General features: G+C 37.2%; 1 protein-coding gene and 2 long non-coding RNA genes across 6 annotated transcripts in view; 1 reads left to right on the forward strand and 2 right to left on the reverse strand.

The window, feature by feature from the left end:
* The window catches only part of TSHR (thyroid stimulating hormone receptor), a 67,315-nt gene that overhangs the window by 25,796 nt on the left and 16,525 nt on the right, over window positions 1-24,994 (forward strand). For 2 of the 3 annotated variants that reach the window (XM_018082340.1, XM_018082341.1), the window contains 4 exons: window positions 10,377-10,451; window positions 11,585-11,659; window positions 14,467-14,544; window positions 15,530-15,598. In XM_018082340.1, coding sequence (XP_017937829.1) covers window positions 10,377-10,451; window positions 11,585-11,659; window positions 14,467-14,544; window positions 15,530-15,598 — 297 coding nt within the window. Of the gene's footprint in view, window positions 1-1,187; window positions 1,263-10,376; window positions 10,452-11,584; window positions 11,660-14,466; window positions 14,545-15,529; window positions 15,599-24,994 lie in introns of all 3 variants that reach the window. The other variant, XM_018082339.1, reaches the window with a different exon arrangement.
* Window positions 3,793-10,408, reverse strand: LOC108641350. Of its 2 annotated transcripts, none has more exons than XR_003916276.1 (3): window positions 10,062-10,408; window positions 9,038-9,206; window positions 3,793-5,666 (listed from the first exon to the last, which is right to left on the reverse strand). It is a non-coding gene; the product is annotated as an uncharacterized LOC108641350 (long non-coding RNA). The 2 variants fall into 2 exon arrangements; XR_001921921.3 differs by having other exon boundaries at window positions 3,793-5,412; window positions 5,497-5,666; window positions 9,038-10,408.
* Window positions 11,925-24,972, reverse strand: LOC108641349. The gene is made up of 3 exons (XR_001921920.2): window positions 24,777-24,972; window positions 15,986-16,121; window positions 11,925-12,354 (listed from the first exon to the last, which is right to left on the reverse strand). It is a non-coding gene; the product is annotated as an uncharacterized LOC108641349 (long non-coding RNA).

Genomic DNA, 24,994 nt, shown 5'->3' on the forward strand with positions numbered 1-24,994 from the left:
TTGAATAATTCATTTTCTTTCAAGACTGAACCCCCGATTTCCCAGGCAACAGACTTCTCTCTTACAGGAGAGCACAATTAAAACATCTCACATAAACATCTAACTCTGCAACACTCAATCACAGAGGTACAGACTGGAATACTTTTTTATTGTATTCCTCTTTTATTATTTTCCCACCTTTTCGAAGAGGCAAATAGCTTTGGAAAAACAATATTACTCTAGAAAGAGAATCTGATAGTTATGCAACCTCTACCCGTTACTTTTCTGGTATCTTTTCAAAGACAGTTGAATACATTGTCAAAGTGATCAATACAAAATAAATCTCATAGTTAAAGAGTTAAAATTAATTCAGGTAATATGCTTTTAGCTCCAGGCTGGAAAAGACATAAATTCCCATCCAGTTAGTGCTATTAGCCATCTGCTGGTTGGGAAAGCATGTAACAGCAGTTACAATGTTATCATTCTCCTAATGAGAGTGAAGAGACTCTGTAGAGCTATTTTCTCATCAGATTCCATAGATCACCATTAGACAAATGTAACGCAGTCTGAACTGTGTGCAAATAAATATTTCTTAAGCTTGCTGTCTGGCTTGCTTTCTGAGCCACATTACTCTTTACATCCTCTATGACACTCACTATATGTCTGGAGTTTCTCTCTAAACTCATGCTTTAGCACACTTTTTTACTCAGCGATCAAAGCGCCCGTTGCCCTGATGACCTGTCTCTCTCTACAGAAATTACAGCAGTTGTTGCAGTGGTGGCCCAAGGATCATTTCCGTTTCTTTCCTTCCTTTTTATAGTTCTTTGATATAGAAAAATATACCAATTTACCTGAGGCCTAGATTCCCCCTGGAGATATCCAAGGTGATCTTAAGAGGGGAAAAAGAAAAGAAATATGATGCCGAACTGTAAAATACTGGTGTCTGTTTTTGCTGTTACTTTGCACTGTTGTGTTGTTTTGGTTTCACTGTATTCTGCAGTATAATGTGCATCTACAGCATCAGTCAAAATAAAAATCCTTAAAAGGATTTTAAAAGTGTGTCCCTCAGATACTGTCCATGTGTCTGGCAGTGTCATGGTAGGTGGATGAGAAAAATAATGAGAGGAAAAATGAAGTGGTATGATGGACGCTAACAGTGGCTTCCCAATGTCTGAGACCTGTTTATTTTTCTGTTTGTTGGTGTTTAGCTACATCTCTATAGATGAAACACTTCAGAGTCTGGAGGCCCATTCCTTCAACAGTTTAAGTAAAGTCACTCACATGTAAGTACTGTAATTAAATAAATGAATACAGCAATGAGATAAATTTGAGATGTGTGGAAATAACATACATGATGATGTTTGAGTTGTCATTCCTGTCTCCTTTATAGCTAAATATTCCTTTTCTCATTTCCTTTCTCCATAATGTGGAATGAGTCAGTCTTTTTTGAGCTAATTTTATTATGCTTTCTTTCCATACATCTTTTTTGTTTCCTTGCTCTTCTGTATCCTCCCATAGAAATGCAGGTAAATATAGTGAAAAATATGTGGGGCTACATCACAAGATTGATGGCAAGTTGAAATAAAATGGCAGATAAGAATCACTTCTGTCAAATTACTGCAGGTAAGTGTAAAATGGTAATATAAGCACCAGAAATAAAATCAGAAGGGCCAAAGCACAGAGCAAAATGGCACTAGCTGGAGACATGAAGAATAAGAAGTAATAATTCTGAAAATGCACTAGTATAATGAAGAGTGTTTATATGGTTATTATATGGAATGGGAATAATATGGAAAAAGGCTTCTGGGAAGTGTTTTTATACCTTTTTGTTCTGATGGTCCTCACCAAATGATGCACTAGGATAGTTACAGAAATGGTAGGATACCTGCATCCAGAGAGTTCCTGTCATTCATCAGGACCCTGTTAAAATGAGAACGTAATGTACTGAATAGAGAGCTTCATAGGATCCATCCTGTATCTGGTACTCTTCCATGTTTCCATCATTGATCCAGAGGAGGGAATGGAAAGTATGCCACTGTTGTAAAGCTCATCAGGATGAGCTACAGTTTGTCATACTTCAGAGAAGATTTTTGTTTGCAGAGGTTCCATGGGAGAGCACTGTTGGTCATCGTGGATCCCGAAAACATTGTCAGAGAGGAAAGGCTTCTGTGTCCAGAAAGAAAACATGCCAGAGGCAGATATATCCTTTAAGGTTGTTGCAAGGGGTGAAACCTACCACCCATTTTCCACACTGATGTTTGACAAAGAAAAAGTAATAATAAGGTTAAATTAGATTATATGAAATTCATGTTAGACCGTAGGAAGTGTTTTAGTATGGTTGGCATAAGTAAACACTAGAATTGTTTTCCCTATCACTGCAGGCCGTCAAGGCTGTGTGATCAGAAAATTCATAAATCTATTTAATCTTCACTCAGAGAAAGAAATTGAATTATCAACTTAACACTGCTCTGTTTTCTATGATTTTTTTTCCTTTTACTTCACACATTGTGAAAAAGAAAGACTAATAAAGTTACAGGAGAAAATATCATTACTGTTACTGAAGATAGAGAGAAACTAATGCTGGAAAGTGTAAGTGACTCGTCTAAGAGAACCTGACAGACATAGCTAGAAGCACAGTGCAGGATTCTGAGACCTAGTTCAGTCCAATAACATGCTCCAGTAGTATTCCTGAAAGAGTTTCACAGGAAGATTTTGGTGTAATATCACTACTTTTCTTTGGTTGTAATACCATTCCTTCTTCTGTAGCTCTTTTTTCCAGATCTGTTGTGTTCATGTTCTCTTTCACAGTTGTTGTGTCTTTAGAATTTCTTGTCTAATACAAATGAACATTTAATGAAACATTTACTGGCAGCACATTTTATCAGCAATAAATAAAGCATTTGCCACTATGTGCTACAAATTCCTCATGTGGTACTTCTTTTGTAGTTCACTTTATTAGAAGTTAAAGATAAAATGCTCTTGGGCCATTGCATTTCATTGTAGGATTCTTCCATGCAATATGCAGTGTAGTAGCTTGTTGTTTTTATCTTATATGGATGCAAAGACTTCTTGAGGACAGATTAGGGAAAAAGGAGACAGCTGGCTAGATAGCTGTTTTCTATTGTTTCTGTATTAGAGTCCAAGTGGAGACCGAATTCATAACGCAAAATTAATTTCCTTCAAAGAGTAATATAATGTAAACCTTTGAGTATAAAGAACTCTTCCACAAAATGCACACTTTTTAATGTGTCACCAGTTTGACAGAGTGGTGGATGGAGCTCTGGTGTTGCCAGTGCCTCCCAAGGCACTCATTCTTGTGATATACTCTATAACACTGCCTAATTTGCACTAATTTCTGCTATCTAAAGGGTGATGAGGAACACGAGTAGAAGCCTTTTCTCTCATCCTCTTCCATTCTCTAACTGCCTCCAAAGCATGTTTAGATGCCTGCCTGGGCGGACAGCCAGTGCCCCTTGCCATAAGCAGGCCTCTGCCATGGCTTCCATGAAGGGAGGGCACACCAGAAGGTTCCAAAATCACTGCATTACCACACCCTGCCAGACCCCAGGCCTGGATGTGTTGTCCATGACTAGGAAGCTGCAGGCCTGGGCAGGAGTCAGCAGAGTTCACGGGCACCTACACTCACATCACCTATAGCACAGGCTGTGGGAAGGACACGGTGAGAATGCTTCCTGATCTGCTATAACAAGGGGTATAGTAATGTGGACCCCTTATATATCTCACAAGGCACTACCGAAAAAGCAACTGTGCACAGACATACAAGATATAAGTTTTATTTTTTCTTCTGCACAAGAGTCAAACTACCCAGAACTACATCAGAATTCACAAAAGTCATAGGCAAACCCCCAGGATTTGCAGATAGCCCACAAAGAAGGGCTCTACCACTCAAAAGTGCTTACCAGGTTTTTAAAATATGTTTTGGAAAACATTTATCATTTAATCAGGGAATATCCAGGCATCTGGTAACTTAGATGGTTGCATATAAGATGCGATAGAAAACAATTTATAAATATGATCATTTTTATGAATTGCTTCCATAACTCCTGATTTGTTAACACTTATCACTGTTGGATTTACTTTCCAAACAACAGAACTATATGGGGCTAAATTTATATGTTGTGCTATGCATTTGATTAATGTTCTCCATTTACATAGTATTTTCAAAGTATTATTGCTGAAATAATACTGGGTTATCAAGGTGTTTTAAAGGAGATTGAGGTTACCCTAACAGTTTTGAAAAGTCATTTCACAGAGTTCCATTTTTACAGCTTGTTTTTCATTGAACTTTCCTAAAGTGCAATTTTACGTAAATAAAAATAATCTTTTAACCCTAATTTAAACTTATACACAGGGTTTCATTTTAAAAACATTTGTTTTTAAATATAAGAACTTCTTAGGAGAAAATTTAGTGTTTGTGGAAGGGAGGAACTAATTGCTTTGGCTTGAGTCAAGTGTTATGTGAATAGGCAACCTGTGTTCGTCATGATCCCTGTCTGCCAAGTTTAGTAGTGTGCTTCTGCCTTGATCTTCAGCAATTCATTTTCTTGGTCCTTATTTAGTTCATGTGCCTCTGTCCTGATTTTCTTTTCCTTCCAGACTTCAGCTCTCTTTAAGTATAGGTCATATTTTTATGAATCTATGCCTTTCAAGTACTGAGCAACTTCTGCAAACTAAGGATACTGATCACATGCTGTATTTTAATGAGCCAGATCTTATTTCAGTTGTAAGTAATGGCAAAAGTCCCACACTATGAAGATGTAAATAAGGCACAAGATTTTGATGTTTTGGGTTTTTTCCCCAGTTGTGTTAAATTGATCTCACAATGGTTTCTGGTTTCTTAAGTATGTCTGTAAGTCAAACTTAAACCTGCTTACAAATTCAGAACTGTCTTTCCCGCACAATTACATAAGTATTTATTTTTTCTAGATGTAATTGTGAAAGTGTCTGATTAGGAGTCAATATTTCTGTGTGGATGTTTTACTAGTAGAGCTGCAGCTTGGTAGCATCACACTAAATAAAAACGTTTTGTAATTAGGTCTTTATTTCTCAGGGAAACATTCCTGTGAAAGGAACCCCAGAAAAATTCACTCTTTCTTTTCCTCTCTTCTCTGTATCTCTGCTCACTCTTCTCTGATCTCTCCCTACTCTCTTCTCCTCACTTGAAAAGTATTCTCCTCTTATACAACCACATAAAAAGCTCTCTCAGCATTTGGGAAGAGGCACAAAGGTTATGGTTCAAGTGGTTTGCCCTCACGTATATGACGTCATTTGGAGAGCTGGTGGGGGACCACTCTCCAGCTCTGCAGTGAGCTGCAGTGAGATGGAGCCAAGGGCAGGGCAGCCCCACCATCCTCCAGGCCAGGGTTGCACTTCCCTTGGACAGCTTGTGATGCCAGGCCGTGGGATACAGCTCTGCAGAAAGAAAGAGAGACAATAAATATATAACAAGCAACTGGAGAGGAAAACTGAAGAGATTTGTGGGGGACTGCTGTATACCTGCAGTGAATTTCAGGGCACAGGGATAAGTGTTGTGCAGAAAAATCTTGTTAAAATCCGCAGTCTGGAGGCAGGGAATAGACTGTTGGAATAGCCTAAGCCCGTTTTCTGGTGCCAGTGGTGCAAAGGCTGGACAAGTGCATGCAGATGAAATAACATAAATAGTTTGTCTGTAGGGGGAGAATAAAACATGGAAGCAGATGTAGAAGTGAGAGAAGCGAAGGAAGCTATAGGCAAAATAAGTCTAAGATGGTAGAGAAGGGCCCCAAGTTATTACAAGAGAGAAAAAAAGAGCTTATTTAAAACACTTCAGAATTTCTGACCTGGATATCCTTAGTCTTTCTAGGTATCTCAGCATAACATGATTATATTGCTACTCTATTTTACCAGATTTTACCATCCAAGGAGTCTTTCTGCTGTGCCTTTTGCAACCGGTCTTGTCTATCTCGCATTGGCCTCTTCGGCCACCAGCGCGCTTGTAACAAATGTGGGTAGAGTCCTTCCCAAATCTTCATTCGTGAAGTCCAGCCATGATGGCCAGATTTGTAATTTCTGAATACTGGACTTAAACAAACTCAAGGATGAGTCAATATTGCAAGGCAGAAATGAAAAACAGATCTGGTAAATGAAATTTGGAATCCACTTAAATATATAAATATTTGTGCTTTTTTTAATAGAGAATGTTAAGTAGCATATTAATCTTTCTAGAGGTTACACGGCAAACATATGTCTCAATTAATTAATTAGACTAATATTTGAATAGTTATTATTAGTTTCATTTTTAGATTCTTCTGGATTTAGAACTAAACAGTTATATCTCTGTAACTGAACATCAGTTTATAATTATTTGTAAGTCTTGACATATGTCTTTATATCATTAAGTGACTTTCTCTGCATATCTGTTCTTGACATGATAAAGTTTTTTGTGTATTTTCTTTAAAAAGCAAAACTGAGTTGCTGTTCATGGACAGTCACGTGGTGGTTTGATTGTGAACTTAGTACATTTTTAATTCCTAGTCTGAATGCCAGAACATCAACTGTAAAACATTAATTGTCTTTAAAGGACAAATAGGCCAGTTTTAAATGGTTTATGCACTTCTAAAAATAGAGCAGAAGTTGAATATTTTGTAAAGTAACTTTGAACAATTTTGTAAATATTCTACAATAATTCTATTATCTTGTGGGTAGGTAGCAGCCTCTTTCTTTCTTATGAGCATCTCTAAGTAATTTTGGTTAGGACTGCAAAGTGCAATGTTTGTTCAGGGCACCTTTTGCCTTCTTGCATCAATGGTGAACAAAGATGCCTATCTCAGATTTTTTTTATATCTTAAAATCTCAGAATTTTTTTATATCTTAAAAGCACTTAATTCCCAGAAGGACTCAGAATTGTTACATTCCTGTATGCTATGATTAAGGTGTGTTTGTAGAGTGCGTCAAAGTTGCATTTCAAAAGTCATTTAAAATCAGTTCTCATAGACACTTAGATATCTGGGAACTAGCTTACCAGACATTTTTAAGTATACTCTTTGGCTTTATCTGCATTTCAGGCAGCTAAGTCTACTAATAGTTTTCCTAGAGCTGCTTTTCAAAGAACCTTAACTTTTTAATTTAGTGAGTTTCAATCTTTCCAACTCACCAATCCATAAAAGCTAAATGATAAAGTGCAAACCCTGCTTAATGAATTTACTGATAATCAACTTGCTCTTCTTAGCTTTATGGATCCTTTGGGATTAATCTTTACACCACAGGAGTCTTTTGATTACAATTTGAAAATTAGTATCATTTATGCACCTTTGAGTATATTACTCATGATGGATTACTGTAAAAGAAATTGTGAAATTCAGTTTGTGTATCAGTATCCTGTTAACTGATGAGCTCAGAACTATTAAAATATCTTTCCTCCTTATCAGCTTAACTTCATAGGCTCCTTTATCAGTGGAGCACTAGATATCCTTTAAATCTGTGATTTTATGGAGGAATTCCTTCCAGTACTCTAAGAGTAACGATGTTTAAATGTTTAATACAAGGACAGAAGTACAGTTCATTAATGGAACTGAAGATCTTTCTCTTTTTCATGCAGATGAGATGAGAGGCCACATAGTCAGGCCAGTTAAATGCAGGAGGCACATTTGACTGGACTAGAAGTAGGGATAATTGGATTTTCCTCCTCATTTTTTATCTTAAGCATAACATTCACTTTTGTCAAATCACCTTTTACCTTTTTATACCTCTCTTATCCTCTCTCTCATTTATTTTGACTGGAGACTTCTATGCAACTGTCTATCTGCTCCACAATGGGCCCTTTTCTTCCTTTTGGGCTTTACAAAGTGTAGGATGAAATGCAAGTATAAAAAGAGTATATATTAAAGCATACTTCTTTTCTAATCCTAGCATTACCAATTCAAGTAAATTGAACAGCAGGGGCATAAACCTTTCCCCAGTGTTCAGTTGAATCATATTGATTCCCTTGCTCACGTGGTTTAAGCTTTTCTCTCATTATTGTGCTGTCTCATCTGGCAGTTTAAAATATTTTATTCCCAGATTAATTAGGTTTTCATTTGCCTTTTTTAAACAGCACATGTCCTCTCATGGCCCAGTAATTTAATAAACCAAAATTGTATCTCACTACATTATTTTGCTCTTTCAATTTTAGTACCATCTGCAGATTTCGAATTCTTACTTCCAGTACTCTCATCTGAATAATTTATGCAGAATACTATGAATAGCAACAAACCAAAACCTCATGACTCTGTGATACTCCAATGCATTATCCATTTCCAGGCTGAAGGCTGATCTAAAGACTGTCTTTCCCTGGAAAATGTTTGGTCCACAACAGAGCAGTATCAGGCCAGGAAGCTCATGAATCCAACATTTTGAAAGCAGTCAGTGATGGAAAAAAACATGTCAGTTAAAGTTTATTGAGCAAGTTCCACTGCTGGTAGTGTGATAGCTACATAACTAATAAAATAATTTGAAAGAGGCAAGAAACTGACACTGAGAGGGTTTATTTTAAATACAGAAACACATCTACAGTTCAAGGTAGCTAACAGACATGAAGAATATTTGAATGCAGCACTATGGTAGCAGTACTATAGCTATTAATGATATCAATTTAACATGCAAGTAAAAAGTAAATCCTCATTTCCCTGCAGTGTTGTAGTAAACAGAATACAAACTGAAGACTTGAAGGTGGAGCAGGACTGTTTTGGCAGTACAACAGTATATAGAGAGGTTGAAGTCTTTGTACCAGCATCTACATACTGTTTTATCTACTGTCTTCTGTCTCTTTTCCCACTTTTATTTCTTAGACAACTTGTCTGGGTTGATTTTATCCTGTAAAAATAATTCCAGTGGCAGAGTTAGCCTTTAACTCCATTTTTCTGATTCTTATATTGTGTAGATTACTTGGCACTGTTAGGCCATGGCAAATTAAATACTACTGGTTTCTGCCCACTGAGTTTCTGTCCAGTGGTAGCACTTCTTGGACTGACTTAAGACCAGAACATCATCCATATAACCTGCACCACTATGCCATCTTTACCTGTCATCTTCATCAAATTTCTCTATATATGTAGGCAGAAGTGCTTTCTTCAGCCTATTGCTTCACTGCTAGCATCAGGAAGAAGACTGGCACCATTCTTTCTATATGGTTTCTATAATTAGAAAGACTGAGTGTTGTTCCAGCAGTGTTATGAGACCAGTGTCCAGAGCTGGCTTAAGGTAAAGAAATAGAAAAAAATATGCATAAATGTACATATTCTTCTGGAGACAGTAAAGAGGCCAGGAAATTAAAAGTCTGCATGCGATGGGGGAGGGTATGTGTGACTTTTTTAATAAAAGATGAAAATTCAGTAGCTCTACTGAGTCTAGACAGGGAATTTTGGCACAGTCTGATTGGTGCAGGCAGACTGCTAACTGTCATTGTGGATAGAAAAGAAAGAAATCTGCTAGAAAATAGAGGAATTAGAATGATTGAGGGAAATTACATTAAGGGAAGAGACAAGCATTTCAGAGAAATGGGGAAGAGTCATGACTCCAGGCAATGATCCTGATGGCTGGAGGGGCAGCAGCCCCATCAAAACACCTATGGAAAGCACCCATCATGGCCATAGCTGTGACTAGTGTCAGACTGGTTTTTCAACATGTGCAGACTAAAAAGCTACTTGTACACCAAGCTGTTGCCTGGGTAGAAGTATTTAAAGACATAACCATGGGCAGAAGATGTAAGGAATGAAGCCCATGTTATGTTTTGTGTCATTATATAGCAGAGGTACACTATCTTCTAAACTGCTGGATATGGCTATACAGCGAATAGTGTGTGCATTTCAAGTCTCAGAACAAAGTTAATTTAAGTGACCTGAGCCATCTTTTGATGAGTTCTGAAAAACAAAAAGGAAATATAATACAAAATACTGTTAGACACATGGAGAAAGTAACCAGAAAAATAGAACATAAAATTATAAGCGATACAGGTCATTGTAATTTGATAGGATTATTATACATAAATACTGAAAGTTTTACCTAACTTTTCTTTTTATTCAACTTTGCAGTCACAAAACACTCACTGTGTTCAAAGTAATAGCCATTAACACAGGGTATTGTTTTGATTTTAGGACCACGCAGACAAAGGATCCATAATCAAATCTCAGGTGCTTCTTACCCCCTTGCTTCAAGTAGCCAGTCTCCAGGATGGCATCTATCCAGATGATAATGCATCACTGTAAGATTGCTCAGAATGCATAGTGGTCTTGGGCTAGCATTGGCTAGTACAAAAAGCTTGTTGCAGGAGTTAAGTCCCTGAAAATTCATTTTAACATTTCTGATTTCTGTTGGGATAAGTAATTAAATATTAATTATTAATGTTCCTCTCTTTTTTACAGTGAAATTCGAAATCTTAGAAACTTGGATTACATAGATCCAGACGCGTTTAAGAACCTCCCAGTTTTGAAATACCTGTAAGTATTCCAACCTGTAACAAGTTGGCACTTAAATCTCACAGATGACTCCTTACATTATAGCAGTTTTGTTTCTTTATGTTTCATTTTGGAACTGATCACCATGTTTTTCCCTGTTGCTTTATTTCAATGACAGAAAGCTAGATAGGGTATGGGTTGGAATTTTTACTACTTTTGTAAGAAAGGAAAACATTCACAAATTCATCAGTAATTTTTCCATTTGTCTTATTGATTAAATATCTAGAACACACTAAGCTTCCTTGGCAAAACTCCACAGCTACTTTCTTCTTATGATAAGTGCTGTCATACTCTATTTTTGTAGGGAATAGTGGGAAGAAGGGACACAACAGATATATACTTATCTTTTTGCTAGATATTTACACAGGATTTTAAAGCAAACTTGTCAGTCAAATGTGAAAAGCCCACCTATATACACCTGATTTCATACATCATCTATGGCAGAAAGAAATTGTGAAAAATTCCCATGAATTTCTAAAGAAACTTCTCTGATTTTGAGTAATGTTTGGAAGACACTAGGAAGGATTCTTTCTGTGTGGAGGGGGGGCTGGGCCAAGGAGGAAAGATTTTTTCAGGTTTCTCCTATAGATGTGAAAGTAATAAAAAAAGAAAGTAGTCAAGAAATTTCATTTCAGGAAAATAGTTTTAAAGATAGAGAACTATACTTTCTTAAGTTATTTCCACTACACAGGAGTTGAGAAAGAAGGAGCACTAAGCATATCCATATTTTAAGAAAGTTTCCCTTTTTAGGGCTATATGATCAGCTCTTAACCACAATGAAAGATAGTGGATTTGGGGGTCCAGACTATTAGCAGAAGCAGCCTTAAACTCTCAAGTGAAACCTCACAAGCTACTTCCCTCTGCAGATCTGCTTAGCTGTCTTATTAGTCTGTACTCCCATTTTTTAGATGCTATAATTTATCATAAATCTGTTATTTTGAATTTTTTCAATCGTTCTTGCATTCTTTTATTTTGGACAGTTGATTATAAATGAATCGATTGACAACAGAGAGGATGAAATAACCATCCCACATTGTCAAACACTTTAAATACATTTTTTGTTGTTGTTCAGTGATCCAGTACATGTAATTTTTTCTGTTTCTCCTTTCTTTTAGTGGTATTTTCAATACTGGACTCAAAGTATTTCCAGACCTCAAAAAAATCTACTCATTTGATGTGAATTTTTTACTGTAAGTATCCGTCCTCACAGCTGGTTAAAATAACTGCCATCCTCAGATCCCAAGAAACCTGCAATGAAGGATTCTGATTTTAAGAAAAATATCAAGTCTGATAAAGAAGTTTTCCTCAAGCTTTATTTAAATGATCATTAGTACCAAATGCGGGAAATGCCAGGTCACCTAGCACAATACATTTGATCTGGATTAGAGACATGGACACAAGAGCATTCATGATACACAACTTCTACAGGCCTTTTGCTTTTATTTTGTTTTTGTAATGGCTGTGCAGTTCCTGAATTAATGTGAAGTCAGAACAATGTGACACACAGGACCCAAGCTAGCATACATCCTGCTAACGTGAAGTTGTCATGCTATCAACATTCTTCCAACAAATTTGTGCCGGCATGGTGAAGTAAATTGCAGAACAATTTCTTTAAGAAAGAGAATGGGAATACCAATGGGGAAAAGGAGGTCTCCCACTGTTATACTTAAAGGTGTTTCAGAAACACAGAGTTCTGCTTTGAACTCTAAAAAAAACCAACAGGTGTTTCTTGGTATTCAAAAAGCAAAGACAACATCCATCTTTGTGCACTAACCTGCAATTTAAGTTCAAATTCTGGGACATAATCAAGACAAGGAAGAAGAGCAGCTCAGATGAAGACTTGCAGGCTGACACAAGATAAAAGTGTCTTGGTCACTTCTTGGTCCTAGAGGAGAGTTAGAAATCTTGTATTGTAGCAGTTTTCAGATGGAAGAGGCTTGAATGCTGTCTGTGCTAGTCAAAAGGCTATTAAAAATAAGTAGTATTATGCGAGAAGGTGACTTGCAAAGACATAATTGATGATCTATCCCAGGCATTGTCTCAGTGCTCCTAAGGGGCGTTCTTGGTCAAGAATGGTCAGTTCCTACTGCATTCACGGTCTGCCATTGGCAAGATGAAGCTGAGAGCAATGTAGAAATGCTGCTTGTTCTGCTAAAAAGTCTAGACCTCTAGTAAGCAATGAGATCTTCCCTCCAAAGGATCTTCCAAAACTAGAGGCAGGCCTTGTTCTAAGTCACACTCCTTAACCTGCAGCTGTTATGCTCACCTTGGCTGTAGGCCCCCAAGATTCAGAACTCTGAGATACACCTTTATCTTAAGAACTATTAGGGAGTTTCTCAAAGACCAAAAGGGCTTTAGCTTAGATTAAACTCTACTAGATTGTAAATTAGATACTACACTTACTAAGTAGAGAGAATCAAGAATTTAGTAGGCTAGATGAAACAGAAGCAATTTATACAACCATCTGTGTTCTTACTTCCAACCAACTCAGCACCTTTCTAAGTGGCAGAAAGCAAAACATTATTTTACTTCTACATTGAGTTTTTTTTGATAGAGATCACTAATAAAAGATAAATATAGGTCCTATATGCTACAGACTTTTTAAAGAGTAGACCTGTACTTTTTCAAGGGAGATATTTCTATGTTGTATATTTCTAAACATTGCTATTCAAAGAAAGGTAGCCTTTTTGTTTCTTTAATCAAGAAAAAAATGCTCTTGAAAAACAGTAGGTCTCTAAATGATGAATAAGGTATAGTGGGGGAAAAAGCATTCATTATATTACTGTTTGTCTTTGAGGTCAAGCAACTTACAAGTAAACATTTATTTGGAAAAGTGAACCAATCTGAAAAATATCAAACCAATATAACTTCTGGTGAAAACCACCTATCAGTGAAAATTACTTGGAATTAAAATGGCTCTAGTACTGCTCAGTGTTAGCATATATGTATGCAGATATATAGCACAGAAAAGAAATAAAATTGTTCCTGGCACATGGGCAATTGTTAGGACTTCTCAGCCTATGGACTTTAGGGATTGGCCTTATTAGATCACATCTAATCCACAAGCTGAAGAAAAGAAAAATTTGCAAAATATTTTGGTTTCCAGACTACAATATGATTCAGGAAAAATCAGAAGAAGGACAATAAGACACTTTGCTCTGCCCTTTGTTTCTACCAGTTTTTTCCTCTCTCCTTTTTCCAGTTTAGTTGTAGTAAATCTCTTCAGTTCTTCTTTCTATCTTTCATTATCAACAGAGTTTTGGTCTGAAAATACATAGTATTTGTTAAGACCACAGAGTAGGAGTAAAAAAGTATTTAAGAAATGACAGATAATGAAATAGTCATTTGGACAAGAGAAGAATCATTAGATTAGATCCCACAGTAAGTTATTTCACTTGTGCTAGATGCAGTTCTGTAAAGTGCAATGCCTCTGTCCTGAATAATGTATTATCTGATGTCTCATCTGACCTTAGAGAGCAGGATTTCAGCTCTAAAGCCATTTGGGTTGTTCAAGTCACACTGCAGCATTATTCAGTCTGCTAATTCTCTGGCTTATGAGACCAGGGACCTGTCTGTGACATTAGCCACTATAATCACACAGGCTGGTACAACTCACCAGGACTACAAAACCTATCTACCTCACAAACTCTCTTCCTGGATGCTGGAACATGCTCAATTCTTCATTCCACATGTATATTCTGGCCTTAGATATAACTAAACAGGTTATCCTTTTAAAATTTTATTTATTTTTAAATAAATAAATGTTTATTTAAATAAATTTAAATTTATAATATATAATACTCATTATTTCTATTAATTTTAACATTATTAATTACATAATAATATATATATAGAATAAATTTATTTATTTAAATAAATGAAGTTTTATTTTAAACTTTCATTTATTATCAAGGCAGAGAAAAATTAATAACAAAGATGTTCTGGAGAAGCTCTGTTGGGCAGATGTTTCATTGTGATATTTTGTCTCCTTTTTCAGTGAAATTGCAGATAATCCTTATATGACTTCAGTGCCTGCAAATGCTTTCCATGGGCTTTGTAACGAATCTCTAACCCTGTAAGTTCTTCCAGTTTAAGTCACAAAGCAATGACCTCTCTGGTAATGCATATGGTAAAATGTTTAAAAGAAATTATCCCTGTCCTACTCTTCAGTAGTTTGTAACAGAGAAACACCATAGACAGGCAGTATCCATAATTTAGTTTGCATAAATCCTGTACTTTGACAGCTATTTGAACCAGTCCTGCTGCTTTTCTTTAAACTGTCTTGATTAAAGTGCTTTGGGTTTTGTATGACCCTAATGCCAGTGAATGATTATATTGGAGAAAATCAAATGAAAAAGTTTGCAAAGTTTTCCCCCTGTAAAGCTACAGCATGGTTAGAACTGTGTCTAACTCTTTTTGCAACCTAAATAACTCATACCATGAAAACTAATGGATGGCAAACATTAGAAGAGTCATATTTGAAAGAAAATTGTTAAATAAAGTTCAATTATGCAAGTCATAGTCAATGTGAAAGGGAGTGAAAATTACTGTAATGAGTTATGACCTGAACTGGGGGGGAAGAGCACTAGAATGCAAATTAATGACTTCTAAAGAAATTCTAAAAAAAACCCATTTTGCTCTAAGGGAGAAAAAGAATGAACTCTAAGAATTCAGGCACGCCCGATAGCAAAATCAGACCTGTTTTGCTAGTTGTTAGTTCCTTTAGCCTTCCTTAATCAATCGTCCAAGGATTTTGTTTCCTTGCTTTTAGTTTGATGGTGGGAAAGTTATAGCACAGTGGTTTAGTCTCATTCTGTCATTGCTGTAAAAAGAGGTAAAACACGGCACACCTGCCACATGGTATCCTTGAATCAGGTATATTCAAGAATGCTTCTGGGCATTTGGTTTGACCTTGCACTATAACTACTTCTTCTTCAAGAGATTAAAATTAACCCATCCATAAATGAGCTGTTGTCAAAAAAAATGATACGTAAGATGTTAGGTATTCAGGTATTGAAGCAACCCAAAATAGACTAATTTATTATTTTTTTTCCTTGCAGCAAACTCTACAATAACGGTTTTACCAGCATTCAAGGCCATGCTTTTAATGGGACAAATCTGGATGCTATGTAAGTAGCAGACCATTCTCTTCTTTCAGAAGACAAAAAAACCCCCTTTGATGCTTATTCAAGGTTCTGAAACACATATCTTACTCTAATTACTTTTAAGGAGTAAAAAGAGGATGTTAATTTCAGCCAGCAACAAAAATATTGTCGCTTAATGTCTTTTCCAGTGTGTTTTCATTTGGTATGTATATTTATAGCTCAGAAATAAAATCATGGTAGGTAATTCAGTGTGAGTTTTGTGCTGGCTTAAAGCTACAATAAAATTTCATTTGATCAGTAACTTTTCTAAGACAATTTGGAAGATAATTATACTGTTGTTCTTACATGACTGTTTATTTTAGTAATTGTAGCAGTGATAATTGTAGCAGCTCTTTCACAGAAATCTCTTACCTGCATAAAAGAGAATGGTGTAAGCTGCTGGGAGCAATTCAGAGGAACCAGTCACTTGTATCAGAAATGAGAGATGCACATCTCAAAAGCGTGAATCAACCATTTCATATTTCCCTTCACCTTCTTATTGTATTTTCTGGAAAATTAATTCTTAGTGAGTGAATATCCTTTTTACACCATACCCCAAATCATCTGCCTCAATCATTAACACAGAATAAATCTCAATTCCAGAGGCTCCATTCATTTTGGCAGAGCTTACTCTGGTCCTACAGGGGCTTTCCTGAAGAGTCTGGCTGTCAATCTCATGAGTAAAGAGATTTCTTCATCGTGAGCTCTTAAATTAACCAGAGAGACATGGTGATAGATATGCTTATTTTCAGTACTTTTTTTCAAATTGGGCTTAAATTCTGTAAGAATATCAACAGAGTATCCTTCATGTGGTCTTAATTTTTCCAAACTTCCTTTTTTACCTTAACAGCTAGCTAGACTTAAAGTTTGAAAGGTTTGAGTTAAACTAAAGATCTGAAACAGACCTTATTTTACTCACATTAGTTCAGTTACTTTGAACTTTCACATGAGAAAGGAAGTTTCTCATGACGACATAGTGTTTGTACTAGTGCCTGCAGAAATCACAAGATATAAAATATGGCAAAATGAATCCAGTGTCTTGACTGAATCCCTCTAAGCTGTACATAGCAATACTTAAAACCTTTCTAAGCCAATATATGAACTGCGTTGGCTCTTCCATTTCTTACATTTTGATGAAACACAAGTTGGAAACTATTTTGTAGCAATTTTTCTTTATGCTTCTCTGATAGTGTGCAAGTGCCACTGTTTCTGGCCTCTTTGGAATTCTCATTATTATTAAAGAATCAAGTGAAAATGTAGTTTTAGAAGATCTGGGGTCCTAAACATCTGTTATTGGACTGAGAACTAGAGAAGCAGACAACACATACTATCTTCTGTAGATACTGCTTGCTTGCTTTCTTGTGGAAAAAAAGTTTGTAATTAGTATTGTAATTTAAGTATTCTTTAAGGCTTTGAGAGTAGGAGGCAGAGAGATCTGGACAGACTTGAGAGCTGGGCAACCACCAACTACAATTAGTTTAACAAGAGCAGTTGCTCTGCAGATTCTCCATCTGGCACAGTGTAATCCTGGTTATACATACAAAGTGTGGAACAAGAGGCTGGAGAGCAGCCTTGCAGAGGGAGATCTGGGAGTTGCAGTGCCCTGGCAGCCAGGAGGGCCAACCGTGTCCTGGGGGCATCAGGCAAAGCATCACCAGCTGGTTGAGGGAGGGGATTGTCCTGCTCTGCTCTGCACTGGTGCAGCCTCACCTCTAGTGTTGTCTGCAGTTTTGGGCACCACAATATGAGTGGGACAACATTAGTGTGTGTTCACAGGAGAACAATCAGGATGGTGAAAGGCCTTAAGGGCAAGAACTTGAGGTCTTTGCTTGTTCAGCCTGGTAGAGAGAAGCCAACAACTTCCTCGAGAGAGGCAGTGGAGGGGGAGGTGCTGATCTTTCTCTAGTGACCAGCAATAGGACCCAGGAAAATAGAATGAACCTGCATCAGGAGAAGTTCAGATTTGACATAAGGAGAAGGTTCTTCACTGAGAGGGTGGTCAGATCACTCTCATGGAGAGTGGTCACAGCACCAAGACTGTCAAAGTTCAAAGAGCATCTGGATGATGGTCATAGTCATATGATTTTGTTTTTGGTCATTCTGCAAGGAACAGGGAGTTGGACTCCATGATACTTGTGGGGGCCTTCTAACTGGTTATATGGATATGCTCTATGATTCTATGATCCTAAGTGAATCTTTCCAGAGACTGGCTATGATGCCCTAGTTAATCAAATTTAAAAAAAGAAAAAAAAAAAGGAAAACTACCAACAAAACAACAAAATAACTAGAACTAGACTTATGTTCATGGCTTTATCTACCAGCAGTAAAAATGGTTTATTACGATAAACACTTTTCTAATTAAATCATTTGACATTTACTTGGAGCAAAGCACTACTCCAGATTTGCAAGGCAAGCTAGGGAGCTGAACATCAGTGGTAAAGATTTTATCTGTTTGATAAACTACACTGAAATTTCTAAATTAATTTTCTGAAGTAGTTTGGTTACCATACAACAAGGTAAGGTATAATTTTGCTAAGTGCAAGCTTGGAGATTTGTTGTTTCTAGCAGCAGCATAAAGCTAATGCAAAAGGCAAATATTTCATTTTCTCTATTCTGATATTTCTAATTTGAACTTCTCTTTACCTACCACTGTACAGTTAAGGAAGTACCTGTTTTTCTCTGTGTCTGATTCAAGGGCCTTTGAATTCAACAGAAATAGGAACAAAAAGAAACTAACAGAAAAAGGGTGACAGAAATTTGAATGGGTTTGGAATGATGATCTCAAGGAGAAAAATAAGTAAAAAAGGAAAACAATCAAAAATAATAATAAATTTTTAACAAATTATTCAAAGACTCCATGTTCCATCCATAAATCAGAAGATTTTGGGAATCTCTGAGGCTATCTTCTCCTATGCACTATGCCTTTCTACCACTCTTGCAATATTAAGATGCCTATGAAATTCAAGGTCAAAAAAATCAATGCAGATATAGGCATGAAAGCATGCATAAATGGTTTCCATTATCATCCTGAGTAATGGCACTACCTAATTGATTATCTCATCCAACAAGGATGTGTGTTTGATAACAAACCACAGTACTAGTGGACAAGATTTGTAGAGGTGGAGAAGTAAGAAACCAGGAATGAAGGGCAGAGAGACACTTTTACTGAAAAGCATTAATCTGAAACTTGAATCCATCATTCTAACCCATCATTAAGGTCCATAAACTGCATCACTCCTGCAGACTTCTGCAAGTGGTGCTGTTCCACCAGTGTTTATTTCTGTAAGGAAATTGGTGGGGAAAAAAGAGATTTTAAAACATATTTCCAGTGAATGGCAAAATATATTTGTGATGAGCTTTTACAGAGCTGTCTAAATTACTGAAATGGAAAGTGTGCAATCTCAAAATCTAATTATAAAAATAAACTCTAAAAGAATATATTTACTTCAGTATACACTTTCAGGGTTCACTTATAATGCTTGGCTCAGCTCAGAGTCAAGATAAACAATTGTGTGGAAAAATTATACGATGAATCTTTAGCACTCCTTACTTACCAGTGCATTTCTTTTGCCTGTTCTCCCTTTCTTTAACCTTAATTTCATAATCCAACTGGATGCATAAATACATTAACATGTTACATGTTCAGAGCCCATTTAATGCTGTAGTGGTGATACTTAAATATGTGGCCAACATATTTATCTTCTCCTTGTTTCTTAAGCTCTGCTGCCTTATTTTAAAACTAGAAGCTGAAAGCAGGCAAGCAGACAATAATAATTCCATCAGCCAGTGAGGTGTTCCAAGTAGGAACTTTGGTAAATTTACTTCTTTTTTTGCAAAATCTCCCCTTTTCCCTAATCTGTCTGTTCATTCTTATTCCATCATACCCTGTGAAGATAAAATTGGTTGTGGGACTGCAGTAAAATCTTATTGGTGAAATAATCCAGCTTTAAAAAAAAACCACTAAAGAAGGTGAGTCCAGCTGCAACACAGGGCATGAATGACCTTGGACTATAAAACAAGAGAAAAAGAAATCTTGCACACTTAAAGAAAGGTACGTGGCACTCACTATATGCTCTTTAGTTGAAGGTAGCTGGTCAGAATTTTTCATTCATATCTTTTAACCCCAGAATAAAGTACACTTTTGGTAAAAATAAAATACTTTGTAAAATTATCTTCAGATTTTTCATTATTTTTCACTTTTTCATCTCAGTTGAAGCTTTTGAATATTTTGAATATTCAGGATCTTGTTTTTCTTTTGGCACCTCTTGCTTTTCACGTTTGCTCTGCATATCCAAAATAGTATCCTTAAAGATCTCCCAGAATGCTCTCAATGATGTAATTTTCGTACTTTTGCTTTTTTTAAAGGAAGTTTTCTCATATATATTTATTTCTACCTTTTGGAGACTATAGCTGTGTTTGCCTCTTCAGCTTTTTTGGTCGTAGGGAGTTGCTGACTATCAATACCTGGTGGTTGCTCTTCTAAAAGAGACTTGAGGCACTAACATTTTGAAACAGTGTGCATGCCACTCAAGATGAAATCAAAGGCTGCTTTTCCTCATGTGGACTCTAACCTGTTGCTTTATGAAGCATGCACTGGTAATGTCTGAATACTCAGTATCTCTGTCATGCCCTGACATGACATTGTCTGCTTTTACAAAGCACTTGAAATGTCCTGTTAGTGTTTCATGCCCTCAGAATGTCCTGCTCAGCACACTGCAGTCATGTTGTTTTCTGGTGGGAGAAAACAACTCTGTATTAATCACTGGTATGGTTACCTTACTGATCTGACTGGATTTAAAAAAGGGGGAAAAAGCCTTCATTTACTTACAGCACCATGAAACCATCAGCATTTCCTACTCCAGATTCAGTAGGCACTACTACAGATTTCTGACATACTTTGCTCTGTGGTATTCATGTCTATCTGACTGCCACCTACGAACGCTCCAAAATGACTATTATTCTAGTGTCCCCACTGAGGCTAGATATTACACATCAACTATGTGATTTCTAAGACTTCAAACATTTGTTTAGACATGTGGATACCACTGTTGTGGTTTTCTCTTCTGCAGTGTATTTAAGTGACATTCTATATCATTTAGCTATCACTAATGGCAGGATTAAAGGCAGTCTCAGAAGGAACTATACTGGCTCTACGTAAGCTTTCTTTCTCAAACTAATATCTACCAAAGTCCTATTCTTTCCATTTAAAAGCGGTACCTATCAAAATAAAAGAGCTTAAACAACTGAAATCAATTAGCATCAGGAAATTGTACATTCTGATGGGCCTGACTCATTGATGTGAAAACTGGCAGCTAACATTGCAGCCCCTCCTTAGTAACACATGGTTATGAACTTCCCAACGTCTCTAGCTGTTTCTATTTGTAAGTTTGAAGGTTTATTACTTACTGTGGTGCTCAAATATCAGGGAAAAATATTTCAAAATTGGACAACCAATTATCTGGTTGTATAATAGTGTCTAGTTACTAAAGCAGATAGGTTTTGTTAGGTCAAGCAGGTTTTTGTGTCCTTCAAAACTACAACCTAGATGTTGAAATCTTGGATTAATTCTTAACTCTTGCTCTGGTTTTAATTTTTGTATTTGTTTTGCAGCTAAAATCATTAGGAAATTTGTACACTGAAGGAAATGTTCACAACAATAGTGTGCCATTTACAGAATACAAAAGTCAGTTTCAGAAAACACAAACACCAAGTGATACTAGAGTGCCATACATTTCTAAAGAATAGAAGCTTCTTTCAAACAATAGCAGAAGGTGACATAAGCTATTTTCCTCTGTAAGAAACAAGGCTTAAGTCATGGGCAAAGTCCAGTGAATAACATGCCAGAAGCATTATTCTGGTTTGGCTCCCTCAGACTTTCTATTGTGTAACGCAGATGAAGTGCATTTACTTCTCATTTCTCACTATGGTGATCAATATAAGCTTATATTCAGTGAATGTTATGAAAAATTTGCCAATGACTTCAACCAGGACAGATTAGAATCTTTACTTGATTTTTTCCACACCTTGGCTTGCCAGCTGGTCAAGGCAGGAGACTGTCCTGCTCTGCTCTGCTGTGGCCTCATCCTGAGTACCGTGTGCAATTTTGGGCAACAAAACAGAAGAAAGATATAAAGCTATTAGAGAGCCACAGAGGGCTATAAAGATGGTGAAGGGTCTAGAGGGGAAGCCTCTAGAGGAGCACCTGAGGTCACTTGGTCTGTTCAGCCTGGAGAAGACTGAGGGGAGACCTCATTGCAGTTACAGCTTCCTTGTGAGGGGAGGAGGGGCAGGCACTGATCTCTTCTCTGTGGTGACCAGTGACAGGACCCAAGGGAATGGCCTGAAGTTGTGTCAGGGGAGGTTTAGGTTGGATATTAGAAAGAGATTCTTCATCCAGAAAGTGGTTGGACACTGGAACAGGCTCCCCAGGGAAGCAGTCATGGCACCAAACCTGACATAGTTCAAGAAGTGTTTGGAGAATACTCTCAGGCACATGGTGTGACTCCTGGGGCTGTCCTGTGCATGGCCACGAGTTGGACTTTGATGATCCTTGTGGGTCCCTTCCAACTCAGAATATTCTGTAACTCTGTGAACTTTATGGACACCCTCTGAAATTTGTTGCGACCATGTTTCTATTGCACTTTTTGCCTTCTTAGTTACATCGCAAGCTCATTTGTAAATGCTTATAATAGAATACCAAACATCCCTCCCTGCTTGAGGCATTACTACCTGCACAGATAGAATCTAATTCTTTCTCCTTTTATTTTACTTAATTTCTTTAATAGGTTTGGTCATCTTATCATTTCTGCGCCAACTGCACTCTGAAATTTTATGAAATTACTCTATCCTGTGAAACATTACCTCCATAATGCAGCCTGTCTGCAATTCTTGTAAAGTTTCTGTCCTTCAGTCAGACTGATGACCCCATTGTTTTCTCTTGAGCAATATTTTATGGTCATCATCTGCAGTCATCTTTTTATTCATTCTTGCCTTACAAAGCCTCCACCAGTCCTGTGCCCTTGCTGGTAAAATGTCAAGTAATCCTGAAGCTTGTGGTTATTGGGTCTAGGTCGTCCATTTTTGCCATACTTTTGTCTCTATGAGTTTCTCCTCCTGCTTCTCTTGGACCTGAGCTACCTGTAATATTGCAGTCTGTGGGCCTTGCTGCTCTCTCAAACTTCAGCCTCATGCTTTCATCTGTGGTTTGCTACTGGGGCAATTACACTTCACCCTTTCCCCTATGCAGAAAATTGATAAAATTTATAAATGGAATAGTCAAAAGTGCTACAAGTTTCTCCTGCCTATGCACCTTGGTCCTTTAGAGCCTTTACAGGATTGATCATTTTGCTGTTACTTCATCAGGGGAAACAGACATGTTCCTCTAAAGCCTTCCTTGACAACTTTCTGTGTTCTCCTCCTTAATGGGTTGAGTGCATTTCTGCCCCAAAGTGTGGTCCTGCAACTGTACCACCCCTTTTGCTGCCTTTTTTCAACCTTCTCTCAGAGGTCCTTTCTCATCATAGTACAGAAACAAAACACTTGGACTGTTTTGTCTTCTTGCTTCTTGTCTTCATTCCCGTCAGCCAAAGGAGCTAGATGCTCCTCCATCCTCCTCCAGGGACTACTATATATGGCAAATCATTCTTAATCTCATCATAAGATTTCCAGTTCCATCTAAATTAAGTTAAAAGGCATGACTAGGTTTGATGTCTGCAAGTTGTTTCTCTTGTAAACATTGTGACAGAAGTTGATTGAATTAAGTAAAAACATCACCCAGAGTTTAATTGCTGTCTTAGGGAAAGAATTATCACAGTAGTATCCATGTGTACATGTATAAACAGACAGATATGTATGTATTATGTATACATTGCAACCTAAGCTTCGGTCTCTTTTCTTTGCTCCGCTAATTCAGCATATTCCTGTCTATGTGTTTAGGAGATCTAGCTGCACGTAACTGCAATCCTTCTCACTCCTAGATAACCAGGAGGAATCACCTCATCAAGGAAATTAACATTCCTGTTGTGTTTTGCAAAGTACATTTCAGCTGGACAGTTGTTCCAAACCCACATTTTTAATGTGTCAAATATACCCAACTAATACATATTTGTATATTTATCCTCATTTCAGCTGGAATAGAATTAATTTTCTTCCTAGTAGCTGGTACAGTGCTGTGTTTTGGACATAGTAGGGGATTGTTCTCATGTTGATAACACACTGGTGGTTTCAGTTGTTGCTGTGCAGTGCTCACCCTAAGTCAAGGACTTTTCAGTTTCCTGGTCTCTGCCAGTGAGCAGGTGCACATCCAGGACGGCTGATCTGAACTGGGCAAAGGGATATTCCACACAGCAGAACATCATGCCCAGCATATCAACTGGGAGCACTTGGCTGGGAGGGCCCAAGCGCTGCTGGGGGCCTGACTGGGCATCAGTCAGTGGGTGGCGAGCAATGGTATTGTGAAACACTTGAGGCTTTTAGGGTTTTATTTCTGTCTCTCTTTTTGCTGTCTCCCTTTCCAGTACAATTTTTTTCCCAATTATTAAATTGATCTTATCTCAACACAGGGGTTTTTCCTTCTTTCCAACTCTACTCCCCATTCAGTGGGAGGTGGGGGGTGTGCGAGCAGCTGAGTGGTTCTTAGTTGCCAGCTGGGGTTAAAACACAACACTGTGCTTCTGCTGCTCCTGCAGCAGGGGTTTTCGTACACCTACAACTGTGGAGCTAGTGAAGTCAATTATTTCTCCCAAGTCTTTTCACAAAAGCTATAAATTCTACTAGGCTGTTGAGAACAAAAGTCTCAGACAGAAATGCATAGCCTCTCGGAAGCAATTTGGAACTTTACTGAATTATCTGCAATAATAATCCATGTATCTATAAGTTTTTCAAATGACATTTTCAGACCATGGTAAACAAGAATCCAGCTTAAAAAAAAATAAAATCAAGATTCATTCTAGATCAGTCACTTTTAAATCTAAAACCCCATAAATTAATTTAACATTGACTGTGCCATTTGGGTTTTGTTAATTTTTTGAGTGTTCAGTAGCCTTGCATTACCTATCTTTAATCATGCACCTTTAATTCAAGTCTGAATTCCCTACTCCTGAATCCATACTTTTCTATACATCAGTTTACAGAGTGATGGGAATTAATGTTGGTCTTTGCTTACCTCAATCATGTAATGATAGAGAAATTTGCAGTTTTACATATGTCAGGAAAGTGTGGACTGGATACTCAGGAAATTGTTCATGGTTTTCCCAAGACTTTAGAATTATTTTTTTTACTTTGAAGTTCCTCTCCTTGTTCCTCCACTGTTGCTCTTCTTATAACACAACTTCAGTCTTAACTTTTGACCTGTATAAGGAAACCTACACTTCACTATGGGGA

The sequence above is a fragment of the Manacus vitellinus genome, unplaced genomic scaffold (assembly GCF_001715985.3).
Source record: "Manacus vitellinus isolate BGI_N305 unplaced genomic scaffold, ASM171598v3 scaffold_6_pilon, whole genome shotgun sequence".
In the NCBI taxonomy this organism is placed as follows: Eukaryota; Metazoa; Chordata; class Aves; order Passeriformes; family Pipridae; genus Manacus; species Manacus vitellinus.